The sequence below is a fragment of the Gekko japonicus genome, unplaced genomic scaffold (genome assembly GCF_001447785.1).
Source record: "Gekko japonicus isolate JY-2015 unplaced genomic scaffold, Gekko_japonicus_V1.1 scaffold155, whole genome shotgun sequence".
Classification (NCBI taxonomy): domain Eukaryota; kingdom Metazoa; phylum Chordata; class Lepidosauria; order Squamata; family Gekkonidae; genus Gekko; species Gekko japonicus.
The window spans coordinates 925701-943220 of record NW_015167534.1 but is presented as its reverse complement, the minus strand read 5'-3'; the positions used below and the strand labels follow the sequence as shown (position 1 = coordinate 943220).

The 17520-nt window shown below is 40.3% G+C and overlaps 1 protein-coding gene across 1 annotated transcript in view; it reads left to right on the top strand.

Annotated features, from left to right (window-relative positions):
• The window catches only part of RASA2 (RAS p21 protein activator 2), a 78638-nt gene that overhangs the window by 44596 nt on the left and 16522 nt on the right, over nucleotides 1-17520 (top strand). Inside the window, exons 11-19 of the mRNA XM_015413476.1 lie at nucleotides 4670-4818; nucleotides 5599-5713; nucleotides 7354-7428; nucleotides 8935-9058; nucleotides 10013-10119; nucleotides 11842-11928; nucleotides 12013-12090; nucleotides 13363-13436; nucleotides 15690-15796. Of these exons, the coding sequence (XP_015268962.1) occupies nucleotides 4670-4818; nucleotides 5599-5713; nucleotides 7354-7428; nucleotides 8935-9058; nucleotides 10013-10119; nucleotides 11842-11928; nucleotides 12013-12090; nucleotides 13363-13436; nucleotides 15690-15796 (916 nt within the window). The remainder of the gene's footprint in view (nucleotides 1-4669; nucleotides 4819-5598; nucleotides 5714-7353; nucleotides 7429-8934; nucleotides 9059-10012; nucleotides 10120-11841; nucleotides 11929-12012; nucleotides 12091-13362; nucleotides 13437-15689; nucleotides 15797-17520) is intronic.

The window sequence follows — 17520 nt, the reverse complement described above, 5'->3', positions numbered from 1 at the left end:
ACTTCTTCGACGCCGAGTGCTTCGATGTCGATGGTTCGGTGTCGATCGCCTCACGCTGTGTAGAAGACTGACCTTCCATTGCGGGTGCCGGATTGAGGGCTGACTCCAAGAGCGCCACTTTAAGACGAGCAGCTCTATTCTTCTTCGTTTGATTGCTGAACTTAGCACAATGTGGACAAGTCTCTGGCTTATGAGATTCGCCCAAGCAGAGGAGGCAAAAACTATGTCCGTCTGGGGGTGCCAATTTGCTTCCACAACGCTTACAGCGTTTGAAAAAGCCCCACTTCTTTCCCTTTTTTTCGGGGGGGGGGGGGGAGGAAAGGCTAAACAGCCTGGAAAAAATCACCTCAGAGACCCGAAGGTCTGAGGTAAAAATCCCCTCACCAAAACGAAACTACAAAGTCCTTTTTTTTTTTTTTTTTGAATAAACACACAAAATAAGAAATAAAAAGAGGCGGTTCCTTAAAAGAAACCAAAAACAAAGTACTGAGAGCAAAAAACAGCGATCCGAACGGAGCGAAGTAAAAGAAGTCCTTCCAACGCGGCGGTAGGAAAAGAACTGGTGGGATGTCCGCGCCCGCCCCCTTGGGCATGCGCAGTGGGTCCTGCGCTTGCCTGAGGGGATGGGCGCGAAAATCCTTGTAGAGAGCTTGCTACAGCACCGATTTGATCCAGCGCAGGCGCACTAGACCCATTGGTGTGAAGCACAGAGACCACGAAGAAGATCTGCTTTATTCTCTCTAACAAGTGTGCTGTAACTTCAGAACCCAGTTTGATCATTCTTTTCTGCCCATAGTGGATTCAGTAACTGCAGTACATTCTTAGTCAGCCAGCAAGACAGTAGAGACTGCAAAAGATAAGCTCTTCCTCTGTCAGGAGGCAGGCTTGGCAAATCTGATGACCCAGTTATTCAAGACAACCTTCCCAGGGCTGGACCTGTCCTCTATTGGAAAGCAGGGTAGCTTTGCAGTTCCTGAGCTTGGGCAGAATCAGCTTATTCAAAACAGCAGCTTTTGTCAGCCAGCCTGTGTCCCCTCTGCATCTAATGTGCTTAGGCATTTAGATGGGGGAAGTACTATGAAGATCCACTCTCTGAGTGTGGACCACTATGGCTTCTAGTCAGATTTTTGTTCTTGTCAGCCTCTGCTCTTCTCTGCCCCCCCCCCAACTGAGGCAAGGCATGTTCCTGATAGAATAGGACCTTCAGTAATGCTCAGCCAAGTCTCCTTATTTCTTCATGTCCTGTATCACACTGATGGGCTGATCCCAATTTGACCCACCTGATACTCTCTCCAATAATAGGGTAAATCCACTGAGGATTTTACAGTGAATTCCTCTCCAAGTTATAAAAGTTGTGGCTGCAATATTGAGCCAGAACTAGAAGGATAAAGCTCACAGACAGGAGTGGGGGTGGCTGTCCATAGATTCTCTCCTCTTAAGGTCCTAAACCAGGAGCTAGTACTTAAGGAGGCAAAACCAGCAAGGATTTAGAATCACAGAATCATAGAGTTGGAAGGGGCCATGCAGATCATCTAGTCCAACCCCCTGCCCAGTGCAGGACCAGCCTAAAGCATCTCTGTCAAATATTCGTCAAGCCTCTTCTTGAAAGCTGTCAGTGAAGGGGAGCTAACCACCTCTCTAGGCAGCTGATTCCACCTTTGAACCATCTGACCGTGAAAAAGTTTTTCCTAATATCCAGCCAATACCTTTCTGCATGTAACTGAAACTCATTGCTTCGGGTCCTATCCTCTGCTGCCAACTGGAACAGCTCCTTGCCCTCCTCCAAGTGACAACCTTTCAAATATTTAAAGAGAGCAATCATGTCCCCCCTCAATCTCATCTTCTTTCCCAAGGCCCTTAGTCTTTCCTTGTACGACTCAGTCTCCAGACCCCTGATCATCCTCGTTGCTCTCTTCTGCACCCTCTTGATTTTGTCCACATCCTTTTTGAAGTGAGGCCTCCAGAACTGCACTTAGGACTTCAGGTGCAGCCTGACCAAGGCAGTATACAGAGGGGCTATGACCGCCTGCGATTTCGATGCTATGGCCGTTTTAATACAACCCAAGACTGAATTTGCCTTTTTTGCCACCGCATCACACTGACTGCTCATATTTAGTTTACAGTCCACTCTTACCCCAAGATCTCTTTTGCATACACTACTCCCCAGAAACGTATCCCCCATCCAGTATTTGTGCTTGACCTTTTTGTGGCCCAGATGTAATACCGTGCATTTATCCTTGTTGAATTGCATCCTGTTCTCTAGAGTATTCAAATCTTGTTGAATTTTAACTCTACTTGGGTGTTTGTTACTCCTCCCAATTTGGCATCATCAGCAAATTTAATGAGTAGCCCTTCTACCCCTTCATCTAGATCATTGATAAAAAATATTTGCCACCATTCCTGGTGCTGGAGATTCTTTTAAAGGGCTATGCCATCAAGTTATGTATTCCAAAAGTTAGGGTTACTGCATGATTTATTTCTCAAATCCTTTGAAGGAATTGTCTAGTTTTAGCCAAAGAAGCCTCATCTACTCCTGTTGACAAAATCCCTGTGAAAGGAATGAGACTTTGATGGCAGAAGTAATGTTTTTGCTTCATCTGGCATTCCCTCAATGATCCCTCCTTCCTAACCAAGGTTTTAATTGCTGTTTTTATGCTTTGTTCGTATTTTAATGCTGTTTTTGATTTGTGTTGGGGGGTTGGTTTTAATGGTTTTAAAATGTGATTTTATCATGTATGTTTTAAATTGCTAGCTGCCATGGTGGCCATAGTAAGTGCAGAAAGGTGGGATACAGGTTTTGTAAATGATTTTCAGTCAGAAAGGGACATGGAGTCCTTGGCTTTCAAATAAGAGATGTTAAAATGGCTAGCCCCTGGCCATTTCAGATCCAAGCTGGCCTCTCTCCCCAGGGACGGTTCACTCAGCCTTAGCTGAACAAGTCTGAAATTTGTGAATGATTAGGGAGTCATTCAGCAAGCAAGCTACAACCACACTACAACAATCAGTAGAGTTTTCTCTGTTGGAACTTTTCCATATTTGACTTTTCTAAGGGAGTTCCCTTACATTCTCCAGTATTGGGTTACCAATACATAAATGATTCGTGTTTGTAGCTCTGAAACCCATTCTGATAATAGAGCATTCATGCAAGGCTGTGTCACAGTTGACCCTCAACTCTGCCAGTGGGTTTTGTGAATTGGGACCCTTTCCATTGTGAAAGAACTATGAAGATGGACAGCAGTGTTCTGCACACTGATCTGTTTATATCAGAGATAGATATATAGATTTATTTGCTTCACTGGATTTGAACTAATTTTACAGAATTTCTGCCCCAGTCTTCCCTGCACAAAAGAGAAATTGTGGATATGTGGTATCCCCTACTGGCTTTATATAAGGTCACACAAATTCTGGCATTTTAAAGGGCATGTTTGCATCCTGCAGGACTGGCTACCAAGGGGCAAAGGTTATTGGATTCACAGTTGTCCGGGGGGGGGGGGGTCATAGAATACATTGCCTTTCAGTTGCTGTGCCAATTTTGTAGCCACTCAAGTTACTTTTGAGCATCAAACGCTCTCTAAAGTAAGGCTGTCTCTTAGACCACAATCTCTGCATTGATAAATCTTTACAGAATATACTGTTTCTCCTGGGAGTGGTTTCACCACCAGGTACTTTCAGGATTCATGTAATGCATAGGTGAAGGTGTAGAATGTTGGGGCATGGACAAGTGAGAAATTGTTGACAGTGTGAAAGAGGAGTTTTAAGGGGGATCTGAGAAGACAGGACGAGAAGAAAATGATTGGCAACACATCAAAATTCAGCAAGAAGGAAAGTTGTTACGTGGCAGGAAAGCTGAAAGACTGAAGATGAAGGGGACATGTGAAGGCTGCCATTCAGCAGTTGACATTCAGACTGAGTGATACATTTTGGGTTTCTGTTAGATGTTTAAATACATTCAGTGAAGTAATATAGTTAGCATCCTCCAGTCTGTTTGCCTGTTACATCTTTGGGATGTAGGCATGGATACTACTCTTGCTTTACTGTATGCTATTACATTTAAATCCAGTGGCTTATTATGAGATTCCTGTTTGCTCAACAAGTAAAAGAGCAAGAAGATCCAAACAGTACTTCCTGGAAACGGGGGTAGAAAAGCATGATCAAATTTGCAGAGGTTCCCATTACTTTGGACAGCTAGTACTTGACCCTAAGGAGCTCCCACTATCCTGTCATTTTTGTGAGGTCACTGTTTGCCCATGTTTGGGTGCTTGAAATTTAATTTTGCCTAGACTTTTTAAAAGTGATTGCTTGTTGGCAGAAGGCCTTTTGTAAAACTGGGGGGGGGTGTTTCTCTGTGGATTGGATGAGTTTGCTGTTTTTCTTCTGTATGGACAACAGAAACTTTGTACTAGCTCTCCTTTCAGCTAAGCAGAAGGGAACATCATGGTAAGCTGTTCTGACATCGAAGAGATCTGGAACACAAATGTATGTTGTGACTTTGGGGTAGTTACTAATGAATGGCAAATGTCTTAGATTCAATTTTAAGAGTGTTCTATAGAAGTAACTTCAACGCCAAATTACAAATCTTAATTTCTATATTTTGAGATTTATATTCTTAACTTTGTATTACTCTTTTCAGATCAACATAACAGATATTTGTCTTTTCCCTTTTTTATAGCCAATATCTGCTTCTGCTGCTTACATTTTGGCTGAAGTGTGTCGTGATAAATATGATACCATTATACCTCTTGTACGATTGTTGCTTCATCATCATAAACTAGTACAGTTTATCACTGCAGTGGCAGAATTAGAACTGAAGGATACCCAGTAAGTGTTTGATTTTTTTCTTCTCACTCCACTCAATATTTTTATCTGCAGCGTGTGCAAATCTGCATGAGGCTTGTCATACAATCTTTTCTATGAAATTCTGCCAACAGGAATTGTAATTTTTTTGGCAGAAGATTAAAAGGTATATGTGCTTTTCCCTATAGTTCTGGGTAATTTTATTTCATCCAGCACTGTTTGTCATCTTCACTTTATTTGATATTCTCGGTATCTATATATAAGGCAAATCATGTTGTCTTTTTAAAAATTCTTGTTCATATTTTAAAATGGCATTATAGAAGTTTACAAGTAGCACAATGGATTATTATTGGCTCGCTATCTGGACTCTTACAGCTATGGTTTTAGAATGTTGTTTTATTGTTAGATTTATGTTGTGACCCGCCCTGAGCCCACTTGCGGGAGAGGACAGGATATAATAAATAAAAATATATAATAAGTGTGTTGGGAAAAGAATACATCAGATGATGTGTGTTCTGTTTTTAAAAGCTTGCTTTAATAGTGAATAAATCTGCTTTTCCTATTGTTGATTACAATCAGTTGTGCTTATATTGCACAGAATGGCTTTTTGTGTATAGTTCAATATAGAGATAACTTGAAGCTAGACAATCATTTGGCACTGTTTGAGTATAGCTTTGCAATATTAAAGATTAATTTTAAAAACTTTCTTAATACTGTATAAAAGTTTCTGGAAACTTATCAGCAGAAACTCTCTTGTTTATTTTAAGACTTCTGTCCTGAACATTTATTCAATTTGTATTACAGAGAAGCGAATACGATCTTCAGAGGAAATTCTTCAGTTACTCGATGCCTGGATGAGATGATGAAAATAGTGGGAAAGCACTACCTGAAAGTTACCTTAAAACCAGTTCTAGATGAGGTATAGAGTATTATGCTTGGTAGTGTATTGGGTATGCTGAAAAAAATCTCAAGTATATGTATTGTATTTCTAGTCTGCATATAAAGCCTGGATCGTATCCTGATGCTCATGATCCCCATATCAGAATCCTCTTAATAAAGCATCTCTTCAACTACAGCTGCTTTCTTTCCTGTATATTTTAACATCTGTTGAAAGCATATTTTTCTCCTGTCTAGAAAATGTCTGTTCTCCTCACTAACAAAATGAATTTGAAGGGATGAACTCAATAGCAGTTTGAGGACCTATGTGGGCAACTGTAGTTTCTGTTGTATTGCCCAGTTATTCAGGACAAGGTTATTTCTTACTTATCAGGCAGTGACAAGAGCCACTCATTTTTGTGTATAAAGGCTGCTTCATATATTGCAGAAATCTGTGGTTGCTGTTATACATAAAAGGCATTGCTATGCTGGTCAGGAAAAAGTTCTTGGCAGCCTCCAGGAGAATGTAGTAATATTGGCTTTCCACATAATTGTTAAAAATGACAACATTTGTTTGGAACACTTGGCATGGAGGCTGTGTTTTTGAACAGCAAGCATACTGTTTGCACATGATGAAGGCTATTGATGGCTGAAGAAGACTTGCCTGTGTAGGTGGTTGGAAATGTCTACTCTGTGCTGTCCATGTATGCATGCACACCTCATGTCCATATGACAGCATTATCTCCTGACCTTCCACCCATCTGTATCTATAGTTCAATAATGGGGGGGGGGGGAGAGCTGGAAACAAAGGATCTCCTCCATCTTTTGTACAGTATTGGAGGCTGTCACTAATAGTTGGTAATCAGAATAATGGTTTACAAATTATTTAACTTTACCACCTGAAGTCAGGTCACATACCATGAGGGAAAAAAAGTTTGATTATAGATGTAAAAGATTCTTCTTGTGGTTGTACCTCTGCAACATAAGAAACATGGAAGGAAGAAACTAGGTGAATGGACGTAATTCCCACCCTGACAATGTTTTGGATTAAGACAGAGTTCCCTTTTGTTCTCTTTTTTTCCATTCAAGTATGAAGAATTTGTCTTGAATTATGGGGAAAATGGAATATAAATATTAAAGGAAAGAAAGCTAGAAATCAGAAGAAAAAGTGCATGTAAAGCACAGCTGAGCTGACACAGTGGATAACAAAAGAAGGAGGATAATTCCTCCTTCAGATATTATTCATCGTATTACAAAGTGGTCACACTTCCATATCAACATAGTAATACAAAAAAAAATTTAACCATCTTCAAGAATGGAAAGCTCCAGCTGATTTTTTTTTAAAATTCTAAATTATTTAAAATATTCCATATGTAGTAAATAATACCATGCAGGTTTTTTTAGGGAACAATTGACTCTAACCTTTTTCAAGCCATCTAATTAGACTAACAGCTGGTATGTATAAATCTAAAGATTTCACAGGGACTTGAGTCAGTCTATTCAACACTGAAATGCCACGATGAATATTAGAAACTTTTATGGAAATGGGACAAATGCTCTGTAGCCTGCCTTGCCAAAAGCTAGCAACAGTAGGCCTTGGCACAGTTATCATAGGATGGGAAGGCGTTGTTTTTCTTCTCATCTCCAGCCCAGTAACCAATCAAAACTATATTTTTGTTTCAGATATGTGACAATCCTAAGCCTTGTGAAATTGATCGCCTGAAATTGAAAGAAGCTGAAAATACTGAAATTCACAAGGTAATTAATTTTTTCCAGTTTATACTTAGAAGCTTATATCAGTAGCTTATATAACTTTACTTGGAAATAGTAATGTTTGCTGTTGGTAACAAATAAGATTACTAAGAACCTTTTCTTCCCCTTGCTTCATTATTTTCTCTTTGCCAAGATGTTCTGTTTTAACTGCTTTATGTAGAGCACTGGATTAATAACTGAATTTATGTGGAATTGTAGAAAGACCTTATAAATTTGAGATCGGATCCTAGCAGCAAGCAGTCCATTATGTGGCTTTGGAAGTTGCTCCTACTCAGTTCTTTGATAAAGTGGGGATACTAGTGACATGAGAGAAATTATATACCACATTGTACCCTAAAAGTAGTATGGATGTGTAATATCTGTCATTATTGATGTATTTGGTCTTAGCTGGTAAGTTAATAACCCCTGACTGCTGTGTAAGTGGTAAACATTGACAAATAGTCTCCATCTCATCAAAGTTTTGCTGTATGATAATTTAATATGCAAGAATCAGCAATAAAATATTAGCCCCAAACCTAGTTAACATCAATCAGAGTTAAAATTCAGTGATTCCATCCAGTTGGCTTCACAAACAAATGAACCACTTTTAAAAACTATGGCCTGGCCAAAACATACAAAATGTACATACAAAACATATAAAACTATCTATACTAGGAAAGTTTCCCCAAATGGGGCGCTGCCATGGGAAAGGCCCTCTCACTTGTGGCCAGCCACTTAACTTGGGGCACACAGAAGGAAGAGACTGTTCAGAAGATCTTATGGGAGGAGATCTTGGTCCCAGGCCAGTTAGGGTTTTAAACTTAATAATAAGCACCTTGAAATGTGCCCCAAAGTAAATAAATAGCCAATGAAGTTCCTTCAGCATTGGCATAATGTGGTCTCCTTAATGAGCTCCAGATAATCTAACTGCCACATTTTGTATTAACAGGAGCTTTCAAACTGTTTTCAAAAGGAGCTCTGTGTAGAGCTCATTGCAGTAATACAGTCTGGATATGGTCATTGCATGTATCATTTTGGCCAAATCATGCTCCTTAAGAAATATTGCGGCTGGTGTAGCAATCTAGAGTAGGCAAATCTTTGTATATATGTGTATGCCAGAAAGTTTCTGTATGTTTTAAGAGTGTTTTAGGGCTCTCTTACTATAAATTGGTGTCTGATTTACTTTGCCATGTTTCACAGGTTTTTATTTGAGAAAGGGGACCATGGGTTGGATCCAGACTATAGTGGCTGTTTCTACTGATTTCCCCCTTTCCACTGCAGACCCCCTTCATGTTATTGCTCAGGGTCCCCTGTTCCCCAGGAACAGCATTTCATGGTAATCAGTGTGCTGCAGTGGGAAGGGAGAGGTATGTTCTGCCATTCAAAAATTCAGTCTGGATCCATACCCAGCTCTAAAAATTCTTGATGAAAGTAGAATAAAACCCATAATACTTCATATGATAAAACTCATAGGTTTTATATAGTCACAACTTTCTGAAATTGTTCTTGCAGGAAAACTTACGCAACTATGTCGATAAAGTATTCAGTACAATTGTACAGTCAAGCATAAGTTGTCCTACAGTAATGTGTGATGCATTCTGCTCTCTGAGAAGTTTGGCTGCTAAAAGATTTCCCAGTAAGTATGCATTTTTTGTTTAGAATTGGTGTAAGACCTTACTAAAGTCTGTTGAAGTTCATGAAAATTTTACCATTGAATTGAATCTGGAAACTGAAATGGCTGAAGCAGCAGCTTGTATTCTGCAGCTCTTGAATGGTTTTTTAATATGCATAGCTGTCTAAAGAAGCTAGCCTTCTTTAGACTACATATAAACCATACGTGTTTTATCATTAGATACTATTGGACATAATAGAATCTGCATACTTACTGAATCAAAGCACCAATATGCAAAAGTGCAGACTTGGAAAAAAAAGATGCAAAAGAAATGGACTATGGAAAAATAGATGGTGCTTTAAGATGTTTTAATGAATAATATTTTGAACTGCTGCTGTGTAACTGTTGATTTACTTACCTTTGTACAATTGTAGCAGGTAGTTTGTAGAAAAAGTAAAACATTGCTTCTGCATATACTGTATGCAGCCGCCAAACAGAATTGCCCTTTTTATAGATGAAAGCAAATAGCTCTGTTTTGAAAGCCACTAGAACAGTGTATTTCTTGAACAACAATGGTTGACACATGGCACATAATATATGGCAACACATCTTCCATCATAACCATACTGTCATTTCATGCTAACTGCTAATTCTTGCCTATTGACATTGAGCTGGATCCAGACTACATCACAAATTGAGTTCTGCTTGCAGAACACAGCTTTCCTGCCTCTTTCCTCTTGCTACAGCCTACTACACCCTCCAGCATGCTGCTCCTCAAGACTCAGAGGAATCACTCAGAACAGTGCTGGGCACTAGGTGGAGTGAGAACTGGCAAAAATCCCACACACCCCTGTGGAGTGCCATTCCACCAGTGGAAAACAAGTTTTGGATCCAGTCCGATGTCCTGCTAAGGCTTTCGCTGTCTTCATTTCATACTAAGTTGTAGTACATTTTACATTTCATGGTTTTTCTCTGCAGATGACCCTCATGTACAGTATTCTGCAGTGAGCAGCTTTGTGTTTCTTCGTTTCTTTGCTGTAGCTGTAGTATCGCCTCATACTTTCCATTTACGACCTCACCATCCAGTAAGTTTTGATGATGTTCTGTTGAAACTTTGCAGGCAGTTTAGGAAGATATGTATGGGAATTAATTTAGTATTATAAGATGAAGAGAAAAAGCTAATAGCTTGCAGGCCACCAAGATTTACTAAATTAACACTAGGTAACTATCTCTATCAACGTTGCACTGTGCCATCGTCATGTTTGAAAGCACTTGCCACTAGGCGGGCAACTAGCGTAGCTGAAAATATCTAGATAGGTTACACTGATGAAATTCAAATGTATTACAGTCAAGACCAGCAAGGTTAAAATACAACTTTGACAACTGATCATGTTAACATATTTTGAAGCCTTTCCATTTTTAAAAGAAAAATGTGCTGAAGAGTGTAAGAAGCAGTGTCTCTTATTTTTGACAACTGATCTTGTCTGATAGCCTTGCTAAGAGCTTTGTAGGAAGTGCTAGTTGTGACAGTCTACGTCAGTTATATTTCTTTCTGAATATGTGCATAATACAGGAAGTGTGGCCTTTCAGGTTCATTCTCATATTCTTTTTCTATTATGAGCTGTCACCAAAATTGAATTGTGTATTCCAGTATAAATGCATTATAAAATGGTCAAGACAAGAGCAAGAAGACTGTACTAATAATTTCCGAAAGGAAAACATTCCAAAATACTTTTTTGTTGCTGTTCTTCATTGAATTATTGGTGTGCATTTCTTGGCTCAGTGGAGTTCCTACAGCATTCTTATGAAGAATGTTTTGTAGCAGAATTTAAAAGTTTTGGGATCCAAGATTTTACATTTAGCAAACTTTACTTAATATAGCAATGACTTGTCTTTAAATTAAATGACACTGAATAGTGCCAGTTGCTCTAGGATCTGGGAGCAGGGTGCTTTCAATGCTCTCAGCTCCACGCACATATGCACTGTTCCTATTAACTCATTTCCACCTATCCACACTGCTGTCTCTGCTCACTCTTGGCCCTCATGTCTTTGCTTAGTCTGCAAGACACTTGTTACCTAAGTATGGCAATGGTATGTCTCTAGTTAGCTAATTAGTGTAAGCCTTACTGAAGAGATGGTAATTTAAGTGTGTAGTATCAGTTGCTGCATTAGAAGCTGTGTTTAATACTAATTCCATTAGTATGGCATAAATTCATAGAGGTGTTAAGAGAAATATTCAAATATAGTATGTTCTAGAATGAATACTTGGAATTGTGTATGAAGTATAAGAAATAGTCTAATGTGCTCTTTAAATGTTACATTAAAACATAATAACCTTGATTACTCAGATTAAATTTTTAAATGTCAAAGTACTAGCTTCTAAGTGTCTAATACTAGCTATTAAACCAGCACATACTGTTAATGCCTTGATCACATATGAGACTTTGAGTTGTCTTTAAAAAGCTTTTTTTGTTCTGTACAGTTAGTTTACTTTTTTTTTTTTTGTAGAGAGGGGATATAGCAAATATAAATGTATGGAGCTGTCTTCCATTATGTGTGATCCTTTTGAGGCACATTTGGATGTAGTCTATGAACCACTGCTGTCTTCAACTCAGTGAAGCTTATGTGAGAGCCCTGTGTAAATCTTACTGCCATGGAGACTGTGTGCTTGGCAGATATTATTCTTTCATTATAACAGTATGATATCAGTTAAAGTATATTTGCTGGCCACATTCTTCAGTTTAACTCTGCCATCTTTGCTGTAAGCTATCCATTTTACTTATTCCTTTCCCTGATGCTACTTCTAGGATACACAGACATCTAGAACATTAACCCTCATATCGAAAGCCATCCAAACACTGGGGAGCTGGGGAAGTTTGTCCAAAAGCAAGCTAGTAAGTGTGTAATTATTCTTTTTTGTCCGTTTGTTTCTGATGTCATTTTGCTAAGTCTTACTGAAATACATCTTCTCTCTTCAGTCAAGCTTCAAGGAGTCATTTATGTGTGAATTTTTCAAAATGTTTCAGGAAGAGGAATATACTGAAGCTGTCAAAAAGGTATTTTATCTATGCATGTCTGAGTTTTTTGAAGTACACTTTTATTTATGTCACACTTCATCCAGGGAAGAGGGCCAGTAACCATTACTGGAGGTATGCCAAATAAAACAAAAAAGTCTTCACCCAATGGTGGAAGACACCAATAGAGGGAGACAGACAAATCTCCCTGAGGAGGAAGTCCCAAAGTTTTGGTGCAATGATCAAGAAAACCCTTTCTCAGGTTGCCACCTGCCTAGCCTCAGATGGTGGGGGCAATGGAAGCAGGGCCTCTGAAGATGACCAGAATGAATGGGTAGATTCATATTGGGAGGTGGTCTTTAAGGTATGTTGAACTTGGGCCATACAGGGCTTTAAAGGTCAGAAGCAAATTGGAACCCAATGTAGAAAGAACAAGACTGGAGTGGTATGGTCCCTAAGAACCACTCCAATCAATACTCTGGCCACTGCATTCTGTATCAACTGCAGCTTCTGGAAAGTCTTCAAGGGCAGCCCCACATGGAGCACATTACAGTAATCTAATCTAGATGTTACCAGAGTGCATGCACCACAGTAGAAAGATCTCTTCCACCCAGGAAGGGCCAAGGCTAATGAAAGGCATCTCTGGCCACCACTGCTACCTTTTTATCCAACAATTTATAGCCATTAGATAAACCCAAGAGGCCCCTTTCTCTCACAAGATGTTACCAATTTATACCCCATTGAGTTAACCCGCTGTTGGGTTATGTGTTAAAAATATAATACACCAGGGCTATTTTTGGGCAGGAATGGAGTTCCGGCTGGCTTCAGAGTTGGCCACACCCACTACAGCCAAAACATCTGCATGTGTGGCTACAAAGGGAAGGCCTGGAGAGCGACCCCCCCCCCAGCAACTCTGAGGCAGGCGGGCCAGGGGAAGCCCTGGAAGGATCGGAGAGGCATTTAAATGCTTTTCCATACCTTCCCCGGCCTGTCCAAGGGCCGGCTTGCCCGGGCAAGCCAGGGGAAGGCATGGGGAGTGGCCTAATATGCTAATAAGCTGCACTGTCAGGGGTGTGGCCTAATATGCTGAGTTTCTGCTGTTGGGTGTGGCCTATTATGCTAATGAGTTCCTGCTGGGCTTTTCTACAAAAAAAGCCCTGTAATACACTATATAATTAAAATCACAAATATGAAGGGAAAATACAGAAGAAGCTTTGAAAGCATAAATTAATAAAAGCATATTTTAGGGTTTAATAAAGGATGCTTATATTAAGTCTGAAAAATAACTTACATTTTTGTGTTACCCGTATTCAGTTTTTAGATGAAGTATCATCTACGGAAAGTAAAGAGCCAAATGTCATGAGTGAGCCAGTGCATCTAAAAGAAGGGTAACTAAAACATGAAACATTGTATATTGACCTATCATTTTTCTTAACCATGTGATTTTTGCCTGTTTTGGACTGCTTCCTTTGAAATAGCCTAGAGCCTCTGCTTCCCTGGCTATTAGGGGTGTGCTAAAAAAAAGTTGGTATTTTTCGGCTTCGGGTATATCAGACCCGGAAAATATTTGGTATTGCAAAATATATTCGGGCCTGATATGCCCAAAAGGAGGGAAGAGAGGCATGTTAAAATTACAATTCTGCAGGGCCTGCAAGACGGAGCTCTTCCACCAGGCATTCGACTGAGGAACTGCATTTAACAGTTCAGTATAAACTTAAGAGCCGGCACCCAGGAATTTATCACTGGCTGCCTGTGCTGTGCCTGTACAAATTATATTACAGAGTCTGGACAGCAGTTTTATAACCACTATGGTTAATATTCAAACTGTGTTCTCGCCATCCTATATGTAGCATTTTACATGTAGCACCTTATAAATGTTTTATGATTTTAATCTGTTTTAAGTGTTAATGTAAGCAGCCCTGAGCTTGCTCCAGTGGGGAGGGTGGGGTATAAATCTAACTAACTAAATAAATAAAATGCTTTCTTTCCCTTCCAAAGCCACTACAGCTTTCCTGGTCAATTTCACTCCTCACCAGTCAGCTGATTGGTTTAAGCCATTTAAACCTAATAGCAGACAGGCCATGGGAGTGAAACTGACCAGGGAAAGCCTCCTCTCTCCGCTTTCCCTTCTCTAGCATGCCTCCTTCGCTCCCTGAGCCTCTCTGCTGCTGTGGAGAGACTCGGGGAGGGAAGGGGGAACTCAGCGCAGCCATGTTTAAATGCCTTTCCTTCCCTCCCCAAACTCAGCATTTAAACATGCCTGCATTCTCTGCCAGCCCTTCTCCAGCAGCACTGGGGCAGCTGGAGAAGGGAAGGCAGAGAGAGGAGGCTTTCCCTGATCAGTTTCACTTCTACTGGCCTGTCAGCTGTTAGGTTTAAATGGCTTAAACCTAACAGCTGACTGGCGAGGAGTGAACTTTACTAGGGAAGCCACAGAGGACTAGAAATACCAAATAGGAATACTGAGAAGGCATTTATTGGAGGGGGGGTTTCAGTTCAGGGAAGCTGAATACACGCACCTACTGCCTGTTGGGGCACAAAGTCTCCCTGAAGCAGTAGCACTGCGGCTTAACATAAAGGTCTATACAAAGGAATATATTTTCACAGATGCATACACAGTACAGTGCCATGTTCTTGTATTGGTACAGGTGGATAGTCATGTTGGTTTGAAGCATTAAAACAAAGTTTGAGTCCAGTGGCACCTTTAAGACCAACAAAGTTTTATTCAAGGTATAAGCTTTCGTGTACAAGTGCACTTCTTCAGATGGACTCAAACTTTTTCATGTTTTTGCATTGTCATTGCCTGTTCTCTACCACCACACTTTCTGTAGATTAAAGATGGAAAGAGGTTACAATTTCTCAGAACTGTGATGTTTTTCATGCTTCCTCTTTTAAAACTGCTGATGAAGTGGAACAGGGTGAGCAAACCTATTCCTTTGTATCCAGGAAGAGCAGTATCTCCTATAAACTAAACCCATTTGAAAGACTTGCATTCTGTTCTCCCAGATTTCAGAAGGCTAACTAACAGTCTGGGACCATCCAGCTGCTGTTTGCTGCTATTGAGCTTGCTTGCTGTATTACATGGTGGTGGAAAGTGCCATCCAGTCACAACTGACTTATGGTGACTTTGTAGGGGTTTCAAGGGAAGAGACGTTCAGAGGTGGTTTGCTATTGCCTGCCTCTGCCTCATGACCCTGGTATTCCTTGAAGGTCTCCCATCCAGATACTAGCCAGGGCCAACCCTCGCTTAGCTTCTGAGATCTGATGAGATCAGATTATCACTTCCTTTTAATTGGTCTTTTTCTATTTTGCTTTGAATGTTGAATTAGGAAAATACTGGCATATAAATCCTTCAAATGAATTAAACTTTTAATTGACTTCCAGTTCATGCATTCACATGCCATCATGGATCCATTGCTATATACACTTTCAGTTAATGCTCCAGTTCTAAGTATCCTTAAGTGTTGTTTGGACAGTTGCCGATTCCTAGACAAGGTTGCCTTCTCATACATATAGAAATTGCACATTTTAAGTTGCATCCCTCTAATTTGGATGTGTTTGGCCTCATTTGGAAACTCTGAAAAAATTTTACACGAAAGAAAGTATCCCACATGTTTCTCTTTTGTGTTTTTTCCCCACAGGGAAATGTACAAAAGAGCACAAGGAAGAACTCGTATTGGGAAAAAAAATTTCAAGAAACGCTGGTTCTGTCTTACCAGTAGAGAGCTCACATATCACAAGCAACAAGGTAGAAGTACTGCTTTTTGTGATGCTAGTATTTCAAGTTATATAATATGGCCTGTCTGTTTGCAGATTTGTGTAAACTGTTCTTCTGTTGCAAGTTAATTGAGTTAATTACAGTATGTTGCTATATGATAGTGCCTTTGACCAGTGGTCTGATGCAGTATACCAAGGTCATTGTTGTCTACCCTGACAGGCAGCAGCTCTCCAGGGTCTCTCACAGAGGTCCTACATATTACAGTGTACCTGACCCTGTTAACGGAAGATGCTGTGGGCTGAATATGTGACCTTGTATTTGTGTTTAGATTAGACATAATGTAGTGTAATCTCCATTCAATGCAAAGGAGTATGAGTGCTGCTAATTCAGATCCTCCCTCTCTCCCATCCTTCATGTTGGTAAATAGGGATGGCACAAACTGGCTCACAAACTAAAGTTCTTGATGAATTTGGGCCAGTTTGTGGTTCACGACATGATGTTCATGAGCATCACTATCATCACGATTTGCCACAAACTTTTAGCACAGTTTGTGGGTGGTTTGTAAATGGCTACACTTTGCAGACAAACTGTCTCCAATCAGTCAACTTGTTTTCCAAGCAAAAGTGGGAGTGGAGTTCTCCAGCCTTCAGTTTCTACTGAGAGATTCTCGGGTTTGACCTTAGTCTATTGGAAACAATAGAGGATGGGGGCACTGTGGTGTGCTTGCTATTTGGGCGAGACTGCTTTTCCTTTAAACCACCCTCTGTGTATATAAACGTGGTAGTTTTCTGCTGCCACCAGGAATTAAAAATTAAATTCCAATTTCTCTCTCTTTTGGTAGTATGACCCAGGGTCTGGGCACTTCAGAGGACTATGTGGTCCTGAGGAAGGACTGTACTGATTTCTTGGATATGTTTAAACAAAAACTGATTTATTGAATAAAGAGCAAAATAGGTTTGTGGCTATCTTGAACTGTTTCTGGAAAAAGGAACTGGCAAGGTGTCACACACAGGCTCTCAGACACCAAAATTCCACGCTGACAGGCTTCTCTCTCTTATATAGGTAGCCACACTGGCTAAGCTCTTTGTCTTAGGCAAACAAGATAAAACAGTTGTCTAACCACACAGTTTAGACACTACTCGTTTCTTTGCCATATAGACTCTCTCACAAAACTTTTAGAGTCACACAGACCCTCTTCATAGCTCTTCCACACTTCACTTTCCAAAGACCCATACACTGAACTTTGTCATAAAACACACACACAGATTCCTCTCAAAACATCTCCTCCCACACTCAGTCATCAGCCAATCAAATCACACTTGTCTCCCTCTATCACTCTTCTTACAGTACTGCAGTCAAACTCAACATTTAAAGACACACACACACCAAAACATGGAATCATTACAGGCATCTTCTTTGGGGGGCTGTAATGTGGACCCCGTAAATCCAGTCCTCTCCAAACTTGGAGGGCAGGTAGAGGAGAGTCAGCCAGAGATCCCCTGTAAATTTGGTGTCTCTAGCGCGGCAGGGGGGCTGTTCTGCCACATCATGAGCTGAACTGGTTTGTTTACCCATGAAAAGTTTGTGGCGGTTTGTAGTTCATGAACTGGGCACGCCACGAACCCTGAACCAAACCATAGTTTTCCAGTTTGTGCCCATTCCTATCAGTAAACACAAGTTCAGTGGGGAAAAATAAGATTCTCTTGTTATGAGACAATCTTAGAAGAGATTGACCTAGCCTGTTTTATTGAAAG